At 44.2% G+C, this 13,471-nt stretch overlaps 2 protein-coding genes and 1 pseudogene across 2 annotated transcripts; 2 read left to right on the top strand and 1 right to left on the bottom strand.

The window, feature by feature from the left end:
* Positions 1–7,946: 7,946 nt before the first annotated feature.
* On the top strand, positions 7,947–9,866 carry LOC136503198 (serine/threonine-protein phosphatase 7 long form homolog; annotated as a pseudogene).
* Positions 9,867–10,955: 1,089 nt separating this feature from the next.
* Positions 10,956–12,274, bottom strand: LOC136502792 (uncharacterized). The gene is made up of 3 exons (XM_066498036.1): positions 12,085–12,274; positions 11,595–11,909; positions 10,956–11,505 (listed from the first exon to the last, which is right to left on the bottom strand). The coding sequence occupies exons 2-3, from the start codon at positions 11,767–11,769 to the stop codon at positions 11,093–11,095; spliced, it is 588 nt and encodes a 195-aa protein (XP_066354133.1). The 5' UTR covers positions 11,770–11,909; positions 12,085–12,274; the 3' UTR covers positions 10,956–11,092.
* Positions 12,275–12,669: 395 nt separating this feature from the next.
* On the top strand, positions 12,670–13,337 carry LOC136503196 (uncharacterized). The gene is made up of 2 exons (XM_066498348.1): positions 12,670–12,728; positions 13,019–13,337. Exons 1-2 carry the CDS (start codon positions 12,670–12,672, stop codon positions 13,335–13,337), a joined length of 378 nt encoding a protein of 125 aa, XP_066354445.1.
* Positions 13,338–13,471: the final 134 nt, after the last annotated feature.

Below are 13,471 nucleotides of genomic sequence, written 5' to 3'. Positions count from 1 at the left end.
TACCAGCTGGTGCTGCTTCTTGATGGCTGGTACCGACTTGATTAGTCCCTTGGGTCGCCAAATCTGGAATGTTGTAATAAACCAGCCCACCTTGTCCAACTGGAAACCCATGAATCGCTTCTTTCATGGCGTTGTGGAATGTGTCTAAGAAAGCTTCATTATGGCTTGACATGGCATCACAAATAGATTTGTCTATAACTTCCGTAAAGAAACGTCTATCTTCAGCTTCAACTGTATCTATCTGCCCATGTAATAGAACTCTTGGTAGTGGAAATTTCTGAACAATTATATTGTCACATGTTTTGGTGTAGGACAACAAACATTTGTTCTAAAAATTTTCTATAGCTTTGCTGATGACACTTTTATCTCCATCAGGTAGGTCTTCGTAATGTACCATAAGGATGTCGTTGTTGTTGTGAACCTTCATGACGATTGTGGGGTCCCACCAGGCATGCCAGAAACGTGTGTCGACACAGAAATTTCGTCCTATGCCGAGGGCACACAAGCAAGCCGAAAGGGTTCGCTCGATGGAGCTAGAGGTCCGCCTAACTTCAGCATAGGGATGGTAGATCCTACGCACTCCTCCCAAGACATGCTAGTCAATTTGACCCTGCAATTGACAAGAAGAGAAAGTTTATCAGTAATTTAAGGCGGAACGTGCCGGTGTTGCCAGATAGTCCCGAATGTGCGGCTCTGAGAGCCGATAGGAAAGGAGATCGACTAAATAGTCAATTCCAGCATATTCATAAGAATAAATCAGTTAAAGCTCATGGGGTGGTGTAAGAAGAATCGATTATCATTCAAGATGAATATCATTATTTAGCCAAATATCGGTCAATGGCAAAAGGATGTCAACAATGATTAATTTATGCTAAGCCAATAACTGCAAGTAACCGAACCCCTTTTATATAAAAGAAATAACTCATCACCATTCAACCATTTAATAAAGATAAATCTAATGAACGTATTAGATCTCATCTATCGCTATGACTAGTGGGGCATGAGACAAAATCATGCAGGCTGTAGAAATAACAATAGACTCGACGACCCTAACTTATCACTAATATTAGTAGGGCATGAGGCAGAATCATGCAGGCCATAATACAATAATAAGATTATGGGGCTAACACATCTTTCAACCTATCCCTACTTCAATGATCTCGTGATGTGAACTGTTCATGAAAGTGCTCGATATCGGCTAAAACAGCTGATTCAGGCATAGCGCACAGTTAAGGTCATGCCCTCACAGGAATGGATCTACCAAATAATGATCCTCACTCCACGGTGCTAACAGTGGGGTGTGAGGCAGAATCACACAGGTCATGATAACGGGCCACGGAATAGTTTTTGCTAGCCAATAGATCTACTCAAGATCAGACATGCCTTAACTGTACGCTATGCACGATCAAGATTGATATAAAACAGCCGATAAAACATAACTCATCAATTAAAGTGTAGATTATATCAGTTTAGATTAACAAATGATGGGTTAAACAAGATATAAGGCCGATCTAGATCAATTCCAATCGGGCGAAGTGATATTGCTGTAATTAAATAAACAATGAAAGTAATAAGCAATATCGGTAACTTAATAAATCTATCCGAAAGAACGCCACCCTTAGATAGAACCGATAATTTGACCTTAATCTAGTTCGAGCAGTGGAGGTCTATCAGATCGATGCAGCCGTACTTGAACTAAACAAGAGTCGATAACTAGCTTATACCAGAGTCGCAGTGGAGGTCGACTGGATCGATGTAGCCGTATGAACAGAAGTATAAGCTATGATGGTACTTATAGACAAGCAGTGGAGGTCGACCGGATTAATGCAGTCATACTTGCCGAAGAACTCACTGAGATCTACTCCACTCCTACTCCTAAGGGGTGGCCGGAGCCAAAAAAAGTAACTTGTATTTGATTGATTGTGTCTTTACAATAGCTGGGGTTTGATATTTATACCCGGGACCTACACATGACTCCTATCTAAGCATGACTCATCACAATCTTTGGCCCTAGAGAAAACATTCCTAATTTAAGATAACTTGGACTCTAATCTTTCCCTTTTTGTAGAGTCCAACATGCTTTGTCCCCGCGCCATCATAACCTTTGTCGTTATCTGCTGGCGCTACCTGAAGAAAGGCGATTCTAGTGTTGCATTCAAATCAGCTAGTTCCAATCTGCATGCAATTGATTCCTTGATGACATGATCTTAGGAGCTTTTGAGTCCCTATGACTCTTCTTCCAAATTTTGGTGTAAACACATGCCCCCCCAATTTTGGGATAAAAGTAATTTTATTCCAAAATTATCATGTTTGCATCCCCGATAGGTCTGCAGTCACGGGTAGAGAATCTTGATCTGGGGTCTATTATTTGTTGTCATCTATGTCAGCTCATGAGCCCATGCTTCAAAACTTTTACGAGAGCATCATTGCTTCACGGGCACTTGGATTCATCTTTCTAGGCTGGCTATAAAATGTCTATCTGACCCTAGTGAGAGCAACTCAACAATTCAGCCATGTTTCTCTTCTATCTGCCCTCTCGAGTGCTCCTGACTCCACCGAACCCTCCATGGTCTATCCTTTTGCTATGAAGATCTTGAGCGGTTAGAAGAATTCTTGTGCGTAGGGTGATTGTGTCGCTCATTCTAGCGCGTTGGCGAGCAAGAGGACCAGCTATTGCGGTTAGAAGAATTCTTGTGATATCACCTGAGTCTTCTCTCCATGCTCGCAGAGCTGTTCTAGTGTTTGCAAGGGCTAAAATGTGTGGACACCTTCCCCTTGTTTGTTCCTCCAAACGCCCACCAGGAAAGCCACATGTTCTTTCCCATAGTTTCACAATTTACTGAGAAATTGGTTGGGCATCTGTTAGGCGGGCGGCCTTTCTCCTTTTGCACATAATTGATTCCTTGATGACATGATCTTGGGAGCTTTCGAGTCCCTGTGACTCTTCTTCCAAATTTTGGTGTAAACAGCTTGTTACTCTTGGTGGTTGTCGCCACCTAGATGGCTTGGAGCAGCGAGGATCGTCGAGTGGAGGTTGGTGATTGTCTCTGGCTCCGATCGTGGTGATTGTGAGGGGTTCTTGACCTTTCCCCGATGGAGAGTCAAAAGGTACTCTAGTGAATTGCTCGTGGCTTGTGTGATCCTCCTCTTGTGTTGGTTGTGCGGCACCCTATTGAGGGTTTGGCGTGTGATGTCAATTAGCGCGTGAACTCCAAGTAAGTGAATCGCCATAATGAGGACTAGCTTACTGGCAAGCAAGTGAACCTCGGTAAAAAATCATTGTGTCATCATTTGATTCTGAGGTGATTGATCTTCATTGGTATTCATTCTTGTGATTGATTGGTTCATTCCTTGACATGGCGGTATAACCATCTTGCTCACTCTCTTTATATTACCACAAACTAGTTATCAAGCTCTTTAGTGTAGCTAGTTGTGAGGGCTTGTTAGTTTGGTTAGTGTGGCTCTTTAGTTAGCCTTTGAGAACACATTAACTTAGTATAGTGACATAGCCATTGTGTGGTTAGAAACTATAAAAACTAGAATTGTGGTAGGTGGCTTGCTTTTTCAGTAGGCTAGCGCAACACTTGCTTCGCCTTATAATTGTCTAACTGGTTTGCTAAGTATTGTTGTAGAAATTTTTAATAGGCTATTCACCCCCCTCTAGCCATTAGGACCTTTCAGACGCGTCTAGCAAAGATGCCCCCATCCCTCCTGACCTCCCTATCCCTAACTGTGACTGTGGTTTCCCGGCCAACGTGTTTCAATCGAGACATCCAGACACAGTGGTGCGTTGCTTCTACACATGCAGTCATTTTAATGTAAGTAACTGTTTCCACTATCTTTTTTTATTCATTTGTGTAAGTATGCTACTAATATTTTGTTGGAATCTTGTTATGTAGGACCATGAGAGGTGCTTTTTCTTTTAGTGGATCGATGGTGCAGATAAGTTTGACCCTAGGTACCACCTTTTCGATGATTGGTGTAGAGGGAGACATCCACATGAGCACTTCAAGCAGTGGGTTCCACCCCCTCTAACCCCCCACCAATGATGGCTAAGGAGAAGCACCTAGCCATAGTTAGATGACCCAAGGAACCTCCTCTGTGCGAATGCGGAGATCGAGCTATGATAAACCCTGAGAATACGTTGGAGTTTGTGTGTCCGAACAAACGCAAAGTAAGTGGAAAGTGTATCTGTTTAAATGTTTAGCTCTATATGTGTGCGTGTACTAATGTATTATCTTATAGCATTATGGATTTGTGAAGTGTTGTTTCAATGAGTGGCTCTACGGTCCAAAGAATCAATGGCCGGAGCCACCAAAGGCAAAGGAAAAGAAGAAAGAAAGGTTAATTTATAAAGCACCTCTAGTCAAGTGCGAATGTGGTGTTAAATCCAACTATGGTCTAGTCCTTTTGGAGCTTGGAATAGGCCATTATTGCGGCCATGTGGTTGACTATGATGAGGTTGGTTATTTTTGTGGTAAACATGAAATCGTATTTTGTTTATTTTGCTAAGACATATATGATATAATTTTTTGTTTGAACAGAGCACTAGGAAATGCAGGTGGGAATGTTATGATGGTCAAGCTAAGTTCTTGGATGAACTAAAGGGGAGGCAAGTAATTGCACGGAAGAGAGGATATGGACCTGACTACGTCAACCTATTTGTTAAACATCACAAAAACAAGATGTGTGAGTTTGCTATACAGCGCGGTATTCGTAACCCGATCGATGTTGGGCTTGACAAATGAGGATTGGAGAGATGGAGGGTGTTAGAGGAGGAGAGGGCAAGGAAGGAGGCAAGGGAGGAGCAAAGAGTACAGATGCAGGTCTTTAACGACCATGTTGTTGCATTGTGTGCCAGTGAGTCATTGGAAGCCTTATTATTTTCATTGCCTAATTTTAAATGTAATATAATCGCGTTGCTAACTTGTTGCATTCCATACATGAAGGGATTGGATGTAGTGAGGACCATGCCGCAGAGGTGGCCTGTGCAAGATTTGAGGAAAAGAAGTTACATGAGCACAGAACACGAGTTGGTCGCACCGTTCAATCTCTGATTGTGTTGTCTGATGAGGGAGACGAGGATGAGGACGACACTGCCAGGTTGAGTGATCTTATCGCTCTTGCTAAGGTGGACTTGCAGGTGGAGGATGCTGAGGATGACACTGGTAGACTGAGCGAACTCATCGCTCTAGCAGAGGTGGGCGTGCAGGTGGAGAAGGCTGAGGACGACACTAGCAGACTAAGCGAACTCATCGCTCTAGCAGAGGTGGGCTTGTAGGTAGAAGAGGATGACAACACGTTCTTCACTCAGGCCACAGATGAAGCTGAGGCCGCTTGCTATAGGCAACAGATGGATCAAGGCAATGCAGGTGAGCACACATGAGCCACACGAAGGAGGACGTGTTCTTGACTCAGGCCGCAGAGGCCACAGGTGAAGCAGAGGCAGCTTACTATAGGCGACAGGTAGATCAAGGCAATGCCGGTGAGCCTAGCTATAGCAACGAGGTTGTGTTAGAGGACTAGTACTTGGATGATGAGTTGCTTACTCAGTATATTTTAGACTGAGGATTGGTACAGGTGTGCTAGTTCAATGTTTTAGATTTGGTATTTGTATCGTAGTAGAACTTTCTCGGTGCTGCATTGTGTTTCATTTGAACTATTTATGTATTGTACCCATGTAACAAACACTATTTAATTTTTGTAACGGACATTGTGTTATCTCATTAAACTTTTGCCATGAAAAATGGTATTACAATGCTGCTGCTGAGCATGGCGCGCCTAGCATGGCGCGGCGGTCATAGCGGCAGCAAAAGGAACAAGGCACTTCTGTTATGTCGTCATGTCGATTTAACGAATAGGTCAACAGGAAGGATAAATGCATGAGACAATCAATACACAAGTTTAGCAATACAAACTTATACGCGTCCCAAGTTCATTGCAAGGTCGATAATACCACAGTTCGACATAAGTTCAGTAAGTCATAACTACGAAACAAGTTCATTAATACATAAGTTCCACATTACTCGACATACTACATGTTCTATCAGTATATGGGTCTCCGAGTACAAGTGCATCCTAAAGAATTCCTACAACCCAAGAGTATATGGTGGCCGTGGATGTCGCTGCCTCTTCAGACCTAAAGGCAGCACGTTAGGGGTGAACCCAACGTCGGTACGGTCTTGATGGTGATACAACCGATGGTACTACTGAGTGTAACTAGGACCCTATAATTACAATATAGGCATCGTTACTTATAATGTTTAAGTAATTGTGACATACATGGCGAAGGGTTGTTTCAAGTACCTATGCGTCGAACTATATAGGAAATAGTGCATCACCAAGCTAAGACATCCCAATCTCATCGTAGTCCTCCTCCTCATCCTCGTCCTCATCCTCATCCTCATCCTCCTCATCCTCGTCCTCCTCAACGTCGTGCTCCACGGGACCCTTGACGCGATTGCCGGGAGTACAAACATAAGAGGTCCCACCAGCCATCATGTTAGAGGAACCTACTCGTGTCGGCATAGTGCTCGAGCGTAAGGCACTAGACAGGTCTAGGTCATAGGGCATCTCCCATGGAGTATCCACGTAGCTGAGCTTCTATGCCAGCTTCTTGTAGCTCCTCACTTTCTGCAAAAAAAGAAAACATGGATGAATGAGTCATGGGAACCGGTGTCTGGAATTGTTGAATTCTCCTTTCATAACTGCAACAAATATTTTGTCAAGAGGTGGGAACTTGCACAGAGGAATATAGCTGAGTAGGGGCATTTTGGAAAGGCCGAAGCAGAACATTTGAAGGAGGCAGAGAAATTGGCCAAGCAGCACACCACCAAGCCGTATGGACCCCGTCGCCATATCTTTAGTGTATGGGGCAAGGGTGGCACAAGCTTGGGCGGCGAATGTTATGGTGGACGAAACTATCGAGTGGATCTTAAAAAAGTAGAGTGTAGTTGCAACGTCCCTCAAATCATGCATGCCCCTTGCTCTCATATGATCATGGCCTGCAGGGTTCGTGGGTATAACTATTAGGATCTACCATATATGTCACCCTTGTATCTCCATTCGAACACCGTTAGTATTTAGGAGAGGAGCTTCAAGCCATACCTTGACCTGACACAGTGGCCACCTTATCATGGTTATGACTATGTACCACATCCGGATCTAATGAAGGTAGGCAAGGGTAGGAGGAAGAAGAAGCGACTCAAGGGGGACATGGATGCTATGAGAGGGTACGATGAAGACTTGTACAGAGGGGGAGACTTCAACGAGACCCGTGGCAGGAATCTTTGCTCCGTTTGCAAAGAACCTGGTCACAAGGCTAGCAGGCATAGAAGGCAAGGGCAGCAGGTGCATATAGCATACATTTTATTATATTAATGTTAATTGTTTGCTATGCTATTTAAAACTACTATGTTAGTACATTGGAACTTTGGAGCTATGTTTATTATGATATATGTTTATTCTATAATTTTGCATAATAGTTTATTTCTTTTATATTTACTTTGTTTTTATGCACTAATGTTCCATCAAATTATAGTACTCTTAATATTTGTTCTAACATATACATTTGAAATTTGAACTAGGATGGGGATCATCATCCGCAGTACCCCATTCTTGAGGTGCACTACGACAAGGACCACCGAGCCAAACGCCTGTTGGAACTTCAGGAGGACTTGGTACCTCTTAGACTACACACGCACCAGCCGCACCGCTGGGACGAGCGATACCGACCGTACATACAGCATGCCAACTTCCTTGAGATCGCTCGCGTCTTCAACACTAGGCTACCGATCCTCGACCCCGCACTTCTCACTGCTGCTGTCGATAGGTATGATTTGATACACGTTTGCGACAGTAAAAAGCATTGATTTGTCTCATTGTTTGAATTAAAAACCCACAGGTGGAGGCCAGATACCCACACCTTCCACCTTCCTTGTGACGAGATGACTATCACAATGCAAGACGTGAAGATGATTCTGTGTCTACGGTTGGGGGGTCTTCTAGTGACTGGGATCCTTGATAACGATCACTGGATGGACTTGGTGGAGTAGTTCTGTGGCAGAAGACCACCCGAGGACGAGAATGCTAAGAGAGCAAAGTAAGAATTTCTACGTTCCAAACATTTACCATTTTGACACCAGCACATGCAAGTCTTTGGTTGGTCTCTTATATCACAAATATATGTTATGGTCTAAGTCTGTCATTGGTCTACATATTCTGCAAATTATTTTGCTATTTAAATGGAGGGTTTAGTACATAACTTTTACGATGCGTATTGTCTTTGTCTAATTTAATGTTTATTTTTTATCCCTCAGCTCTCATGTAATTGTCCTAAAAACATTGCAGGAAAACATCCAGTGTCAGTTCAGTCTGGATAACAGAAAACTTCAGGGTGCCGCTGCACCCAGACGCTCCAGAGCAGGAGATCAAGAGGTATGCTAGGGTGTGGCTGTGGCACTTCTTAGGCGCCTTCCTGTTCCCTGACGCATCGGGTAACACCATCAGCTAGGCCTTCCTCAACATACTGAGCCAGCCATGGGAGAATATAGGAGCGTACAGCTAGGGCAGCGCGGTCCTAGCATGGATCTATCGTCAGCTCTGCGTTGCCTACCGACGCAGTACAAGAGGTGCCAACCTAGGAAGTTGTTCCCACCTACTACTGGTGTGGTGTTGGGAGCGATGGCCAGTCAGGAGGCCCATTGTTCACGGTTTACCTGTAAGTGCATCGATTTTTTATTTTCCTCAAACTTGATGCCGCACTTGTGACTGATTATCCTATTCAATGCAGGCATGGAATCATGTGGACATAGGACCGACTGCTCTATACATCTGGCAAGAAGCGGAGGTAGTTAGAGGGAACCCAAAGTGTCGGTACAGGCAGTACTCAGACATGCTAGACGTCCTGACACAGCACTGGGTAACGACCACTTTGATACTGCTAGTCAGTGTTGTTCCTTTTTTGTTATTCCAAAAACCTAACTGTAGTTACCTAACTTTCAGGTGAATTGGTGTCCGTGGTCTAGATTTGAGCTAGAGGGGTACCTGAGTCCTCGCACTGAGGAAGAGTCGGACAAGTGGCTTTTTAATGGGCCACTAATTTTCTTCGACGTGGTCAAGATGCACTACCCTATAAGGGTGTATAGGCAGTTCGGAAGATTGCAACCATGCACACCGCCGTTGTACATAACCAACAGAAAGTTGCATGGGTGCGACAACTAAAACATAATAATTTAGCAGTCATGTTCATACATACAACCACTAACTTACGTTAAACTTGTAGGTACGATAGAAGGAATGGGTACACGGAGAAGAATTGGGCCGTGATGCACACCCCGTTCATCCATGAATGGGACAGTCAGCAAAGGGTCCTGATCGCCGAGATACCGCCGCACGACCAACGCAACTTCAACCGCTACCTCCAATGGTTGCATAGGAGTACTCGCACACATATGCAGGCCCCTACACTAACAAGCCAATTGATGAGGGCGAAGACGAGGATGACATCACTGATGCGTACGACGATGCGACAAGGATGGAGACACAGCTTCAAAGAGCCCCGCTATAGAGATACGTGGTAAGAATTGTGAATTTCAATACAATTGCACGTCGGCGTTCCTATGAATTGTAGTGATACGAACTTAGCTCGCTTGTGTATGCAGGCATCACAGTTGACAAGTCTATCCAACGAAGCAGCCGTGTGACTTCACGAGACCAGAGGGGAGCCGCATGACATTCTACACGTCTTCGTCGATGTACATTCTATTCTCAGAGACATAACAGTGGTTAAATGGTTTCCATGACTCATTCATCCGTGTTTTCTTTTTTTGCAGAAAGTGAGGAGGAGCTACAAGAAGCTGGCATAGAAGCTCAGCTGCGTGGATACTCCATGGGAGATGCCCTATGACCCGGACTTGTCTAGTTCCTTACGCTCGAGCACTATGCCGATACGAGCAGGTTCCTCCGACACGATGGCTGATGGGACCTCTTATGTTCGTACTCCTGGCAATTGCGGCAATGGTCCTGTGGAGCATGATGTTGAGGACCAGGATGAGGAGGATGAGGAGGAGGACTACGATGAGATTGAGATGTCTCAGCATGGTGATGCACCATTTCCTACATAGTTCGACACATAGGTACTTGAAACAACTCTTCGCCATATACGTCACAATTACTTAAACATTGTAAGTAACGATGCCTATATTGTAATTGTAGGGTCCTAGTTACACTCATTAGTACCATCGGATGTACCGCCAGCGAGACCGTACCGACATTGGGTTCACCCCTAACATGCTGCCTTCACGTCCGAAGAGGCAACGACATTCGCGGTCACCATATACTCCTAGGTCGTAGGAGTTCTTTAGGATGCACTTGTACTCGGACACCCATATACTGATAGAACATATAGTATATCGAGTAATGTAGAACTTATGTATTGATGAACTTGTTTCGTAGTTATGACTTGCTGAACTTATGTCGAACAGTGGTATTGTCGAACTTGCGATGAACTTGGGACGCGTACAAGTTAGTATTGCTGAACTTGTGTATTGATTGTCTCATGCACTTATCCTTCATGTTGACCTATTCGTTAAATCAACACAATGACATAACAGAAGTGCCTTGTTCCTTTTGCTGCTGCTTTGACCGCTGCGCCATGCTGGGCGTGCCATGCTCATCAGCAGCATTGTAATACCATTTTTCATGGCGAAAGTTTAATGAGATAACACAATGTCCGTTACAAAAATTAAACAGTGTTTGCTACATGGGTACAATACATAAATAGTTCAAATGAAATACAATGCAGCACCGAGAAAGTTCTACTACAATACAAATATCAAATCTAAAATATTGAACTAGCACACATGTACCAATCCTCAGTCTGAAACATACTGAGTAAGCAACTGTCATCCGAGTACCAGTCCTCTAATACAACTTCGTTGCTGTGGCTAGGCTCACCGGCATTGCCCTGATCTGCCTGTCGCCTATAGTAAGCTGCCTCTGCTTCACCTGCGGCCTCTACGGCCTGAGTCAAGAACACGTCCTCCTCTGTCTGGCTCATGTGGCTAGGCTCACCTGCATTGCCTTGATTTGTCTATCGCCTGTAGTAAGCAGCCTCCACTTCATCTGCGGCCTCTGCGACCTGAGTGAAGAACACGTCGTCATCCTCCTCCGCCTGCAAGCCCACCTCTGCTAGAGCGATGAGCTCGCTCAGTCTGCCAGTGTCGTCCTCCGCCTCCTCCGCCTGCAAGCCCGCCTCTGCTAGAGCGATGAGCTCACTCAGTCTGCCAGTGTTGTCCTCAGTGTCCTCCGTCTGTAAGCCCACCTCAGCAAGAGTGATGAGATCGCTCAACCTAGCAGTGCCGTCCTCATCCTCGTCCCCCTCATCAGACAACACAATCGGAGATTGAACAGTACGACCAGCTCGCGTTCTGTGCTCATGTAACTTCTTTTCCTCAAATCTTGCACGGGCCACCTCTGCGGCGTGGTCCTCGCTACATCCAATCCCTTCATGTATGAAATGCAACAAGTTAGCAACGCGATTATATTACATTTAAAATCAGACAATGAAAATAACAAGGCTTCCAATGACTCACTGACACACAATGCAACAACATTGTCATTCAAGACCTGCATCTGTACTCTTTTTTCCTCCCTTGCCTCCTCCCTTGCCCTCTCCTCCTCTAACACCCTCTGTCTCTCTAATTCCCATTTGTCAAGCCCAACATCGATCGGATTACGAATACCGCGCTGTATAGTAAACTCACGCATCTTGTTTTTTTATGTTTAACGAATTGGTTGACGTAGTCAGGTCCATATCTCCTCTTCCGTGCAATTACTTGTCTCCCCTTCAGTTCATCCAAGAACTTAGCTTGACCATCATAACATTCCCACCTGCATTTCCTAGTGCTCTGTTCAAACAAAAAATTATATCATATATGTCTTAGCAAAATAAATAAAATCTAATTTTATGTTTACCACAAAAATAACCAACCTCATCATAGTCCTACACAACACGATTCCAACAAAATATTAGTAGCATACTTGCACAAATAAAGAAAAAAGATAGTAGAAACAATTACTTACATTAAAACGACTGCATGTGTAGAATCAACGCGCCGCTGTGTCTGGATGTCTCGATTGAAACACGTCGGTCGGGAAACCACAGTCACAGTTAGGGACAGGGGGTCAGGAGGGACGGGGGCATCTTTGTTAGACGCGTCGGGGTATAACTCTCGAGGATGACCCCGTTTTTGCCAAAACTCCTCTCGATACATTTCTTGCATCTAACAAAACGGTTGTAATTTAACAAACAAAAATCAAAACATCACAAATTAATGTCAATGAGAACCATTTGTATTGCAACAGATAAAATATAACCCACACTTTGGTGCAAACTCTATCTTAGATGCAAACATGAAAACTATATAAAAACTATACTTTGGTCAGTAAAAAATAAAATTTAGTACATCATCAGTGTGTCCATATATTTATTCACATATAAAAGTTGAGATGCAAACTCAAACAAGCAAAATACATGGTAATCATAATTCTAACTAACCAATTAACCTTAACATTGGCAATCCTAATCATAATCCTTCAATTCAACGTTCTAACGAACTCATATTTTTCTCCATACCCTAACTACTCATTCAAATCATTCGATCCACCATGGAGGCCGAGGAGGAGCTTCATTACCTTGACAAGGCCGAGGAGGAGCTTCGGGAAAGGTAGGGAGAAGAACGGCGATGGAGGGAAATTCGGCTGCCGGCCGTGAGGGAGTCAGGAGGCAATGGCACGGTGATGCGGGCTGGGAGGCGCAGCGGGATTTGGATTGTGATAAGCAACATATGATTTTTCTACTATTATGGTGCTGGTGGTCTGCACGCAACAAAGTGAACGCTGGGGAACGAAGGAAGAGCACCCAAGAAGTTGTTAATGATGTGTTTTATCATCTGAACGTATGGAATTTAGCGCACAACAAGAATGATCCAATACACAAACAATCTACCATTTCAAGGTGGAAGGTTCCTCCTGACGGATTTTATAAGACAAATTATGATGGGGCCTTTTTGCCAGAGACTAGCCAAGGAGGATGGGGATTCATTATTCGTGATCACTTTGGTCAGGTGATGGCTGCAGGAGCAGGTGCAACTGATTTTCTGATGAATGCCCAACATGCAGAAACAGTGGCCTGTATGAAGGCCATTGAGCAGGCAGCAGCATTAGGAATGGATCGCATTGTTGTTGAAACTGATGCTATAGATGTGGCTATTGCACTGCAGGATACAACCTTTGACAGATCAGTTCTAGGCACAATGTTTAGGGCGATTAGATAAAAAATGATCTACGCTTTTACTGAATGTTCTGTTTCCCACTGCCCAAGGGCTATTCTGTAGCTCACACACTAGCAGCCATCAGCCTGTTCAGAAGGCCGTAAATGATCGTGGATTATTTACTGCTGGCTGGTTTG

Source organism: Miscanthus floridulus, chromosome 14 (genome assembly GCF_019320115.1).
Source record: "Miscanthus floridulus cultivar M001 chromosome 14, ASM1932011v1, whole genome shotgun sequence".
Lineage (NCBI taxonomy): Eukaryota > Viridiplantae > Streptophyta > Magnoliopsida > Poales > Poaceae > Miscanthus > Miscanthus floridulus.
Note: the sequence above shows the minus strand (reverse complement) of the source record. Positions and strands in the feature narration are given on the sequence as shown.

What these genes read in the sequence shown, in the direction of transcription:
- LOC136502792 (XM_066498036.1), bottom strand. Translation starts at nt 11,769, where the DNA reads ATGCGTGAGTTTACTATACAGCGCGGTATTCGTAATCCGATCGATGTT. An exon ending in TGTTGTTGCATTGTGTGTCA is followed by an intron (nt 11,506 to 11,594) that starts GTGAGTCATTGG and finishes TCATACATGAAG; the next exon opens with GGATTGGATGTAGCGAGGAC.
- LOC136503196 (XM_066498348.1), top strand. Translation starts at nt 12,670, where the DNA reads ATGGAGGCCGAGGAGGAGCTTCATTACCTTGACAAGGCCGAGGAGGAG. An exon ending in GAGGAGGAGCTTCGGGAAAG is followed by an intron (nt 12,729 to 13,018) that starts GTAGGGAGAAGA and finishes TACCATTTCAAG; the next exon opens with GTGGAAGGTTCCTCCTGACG.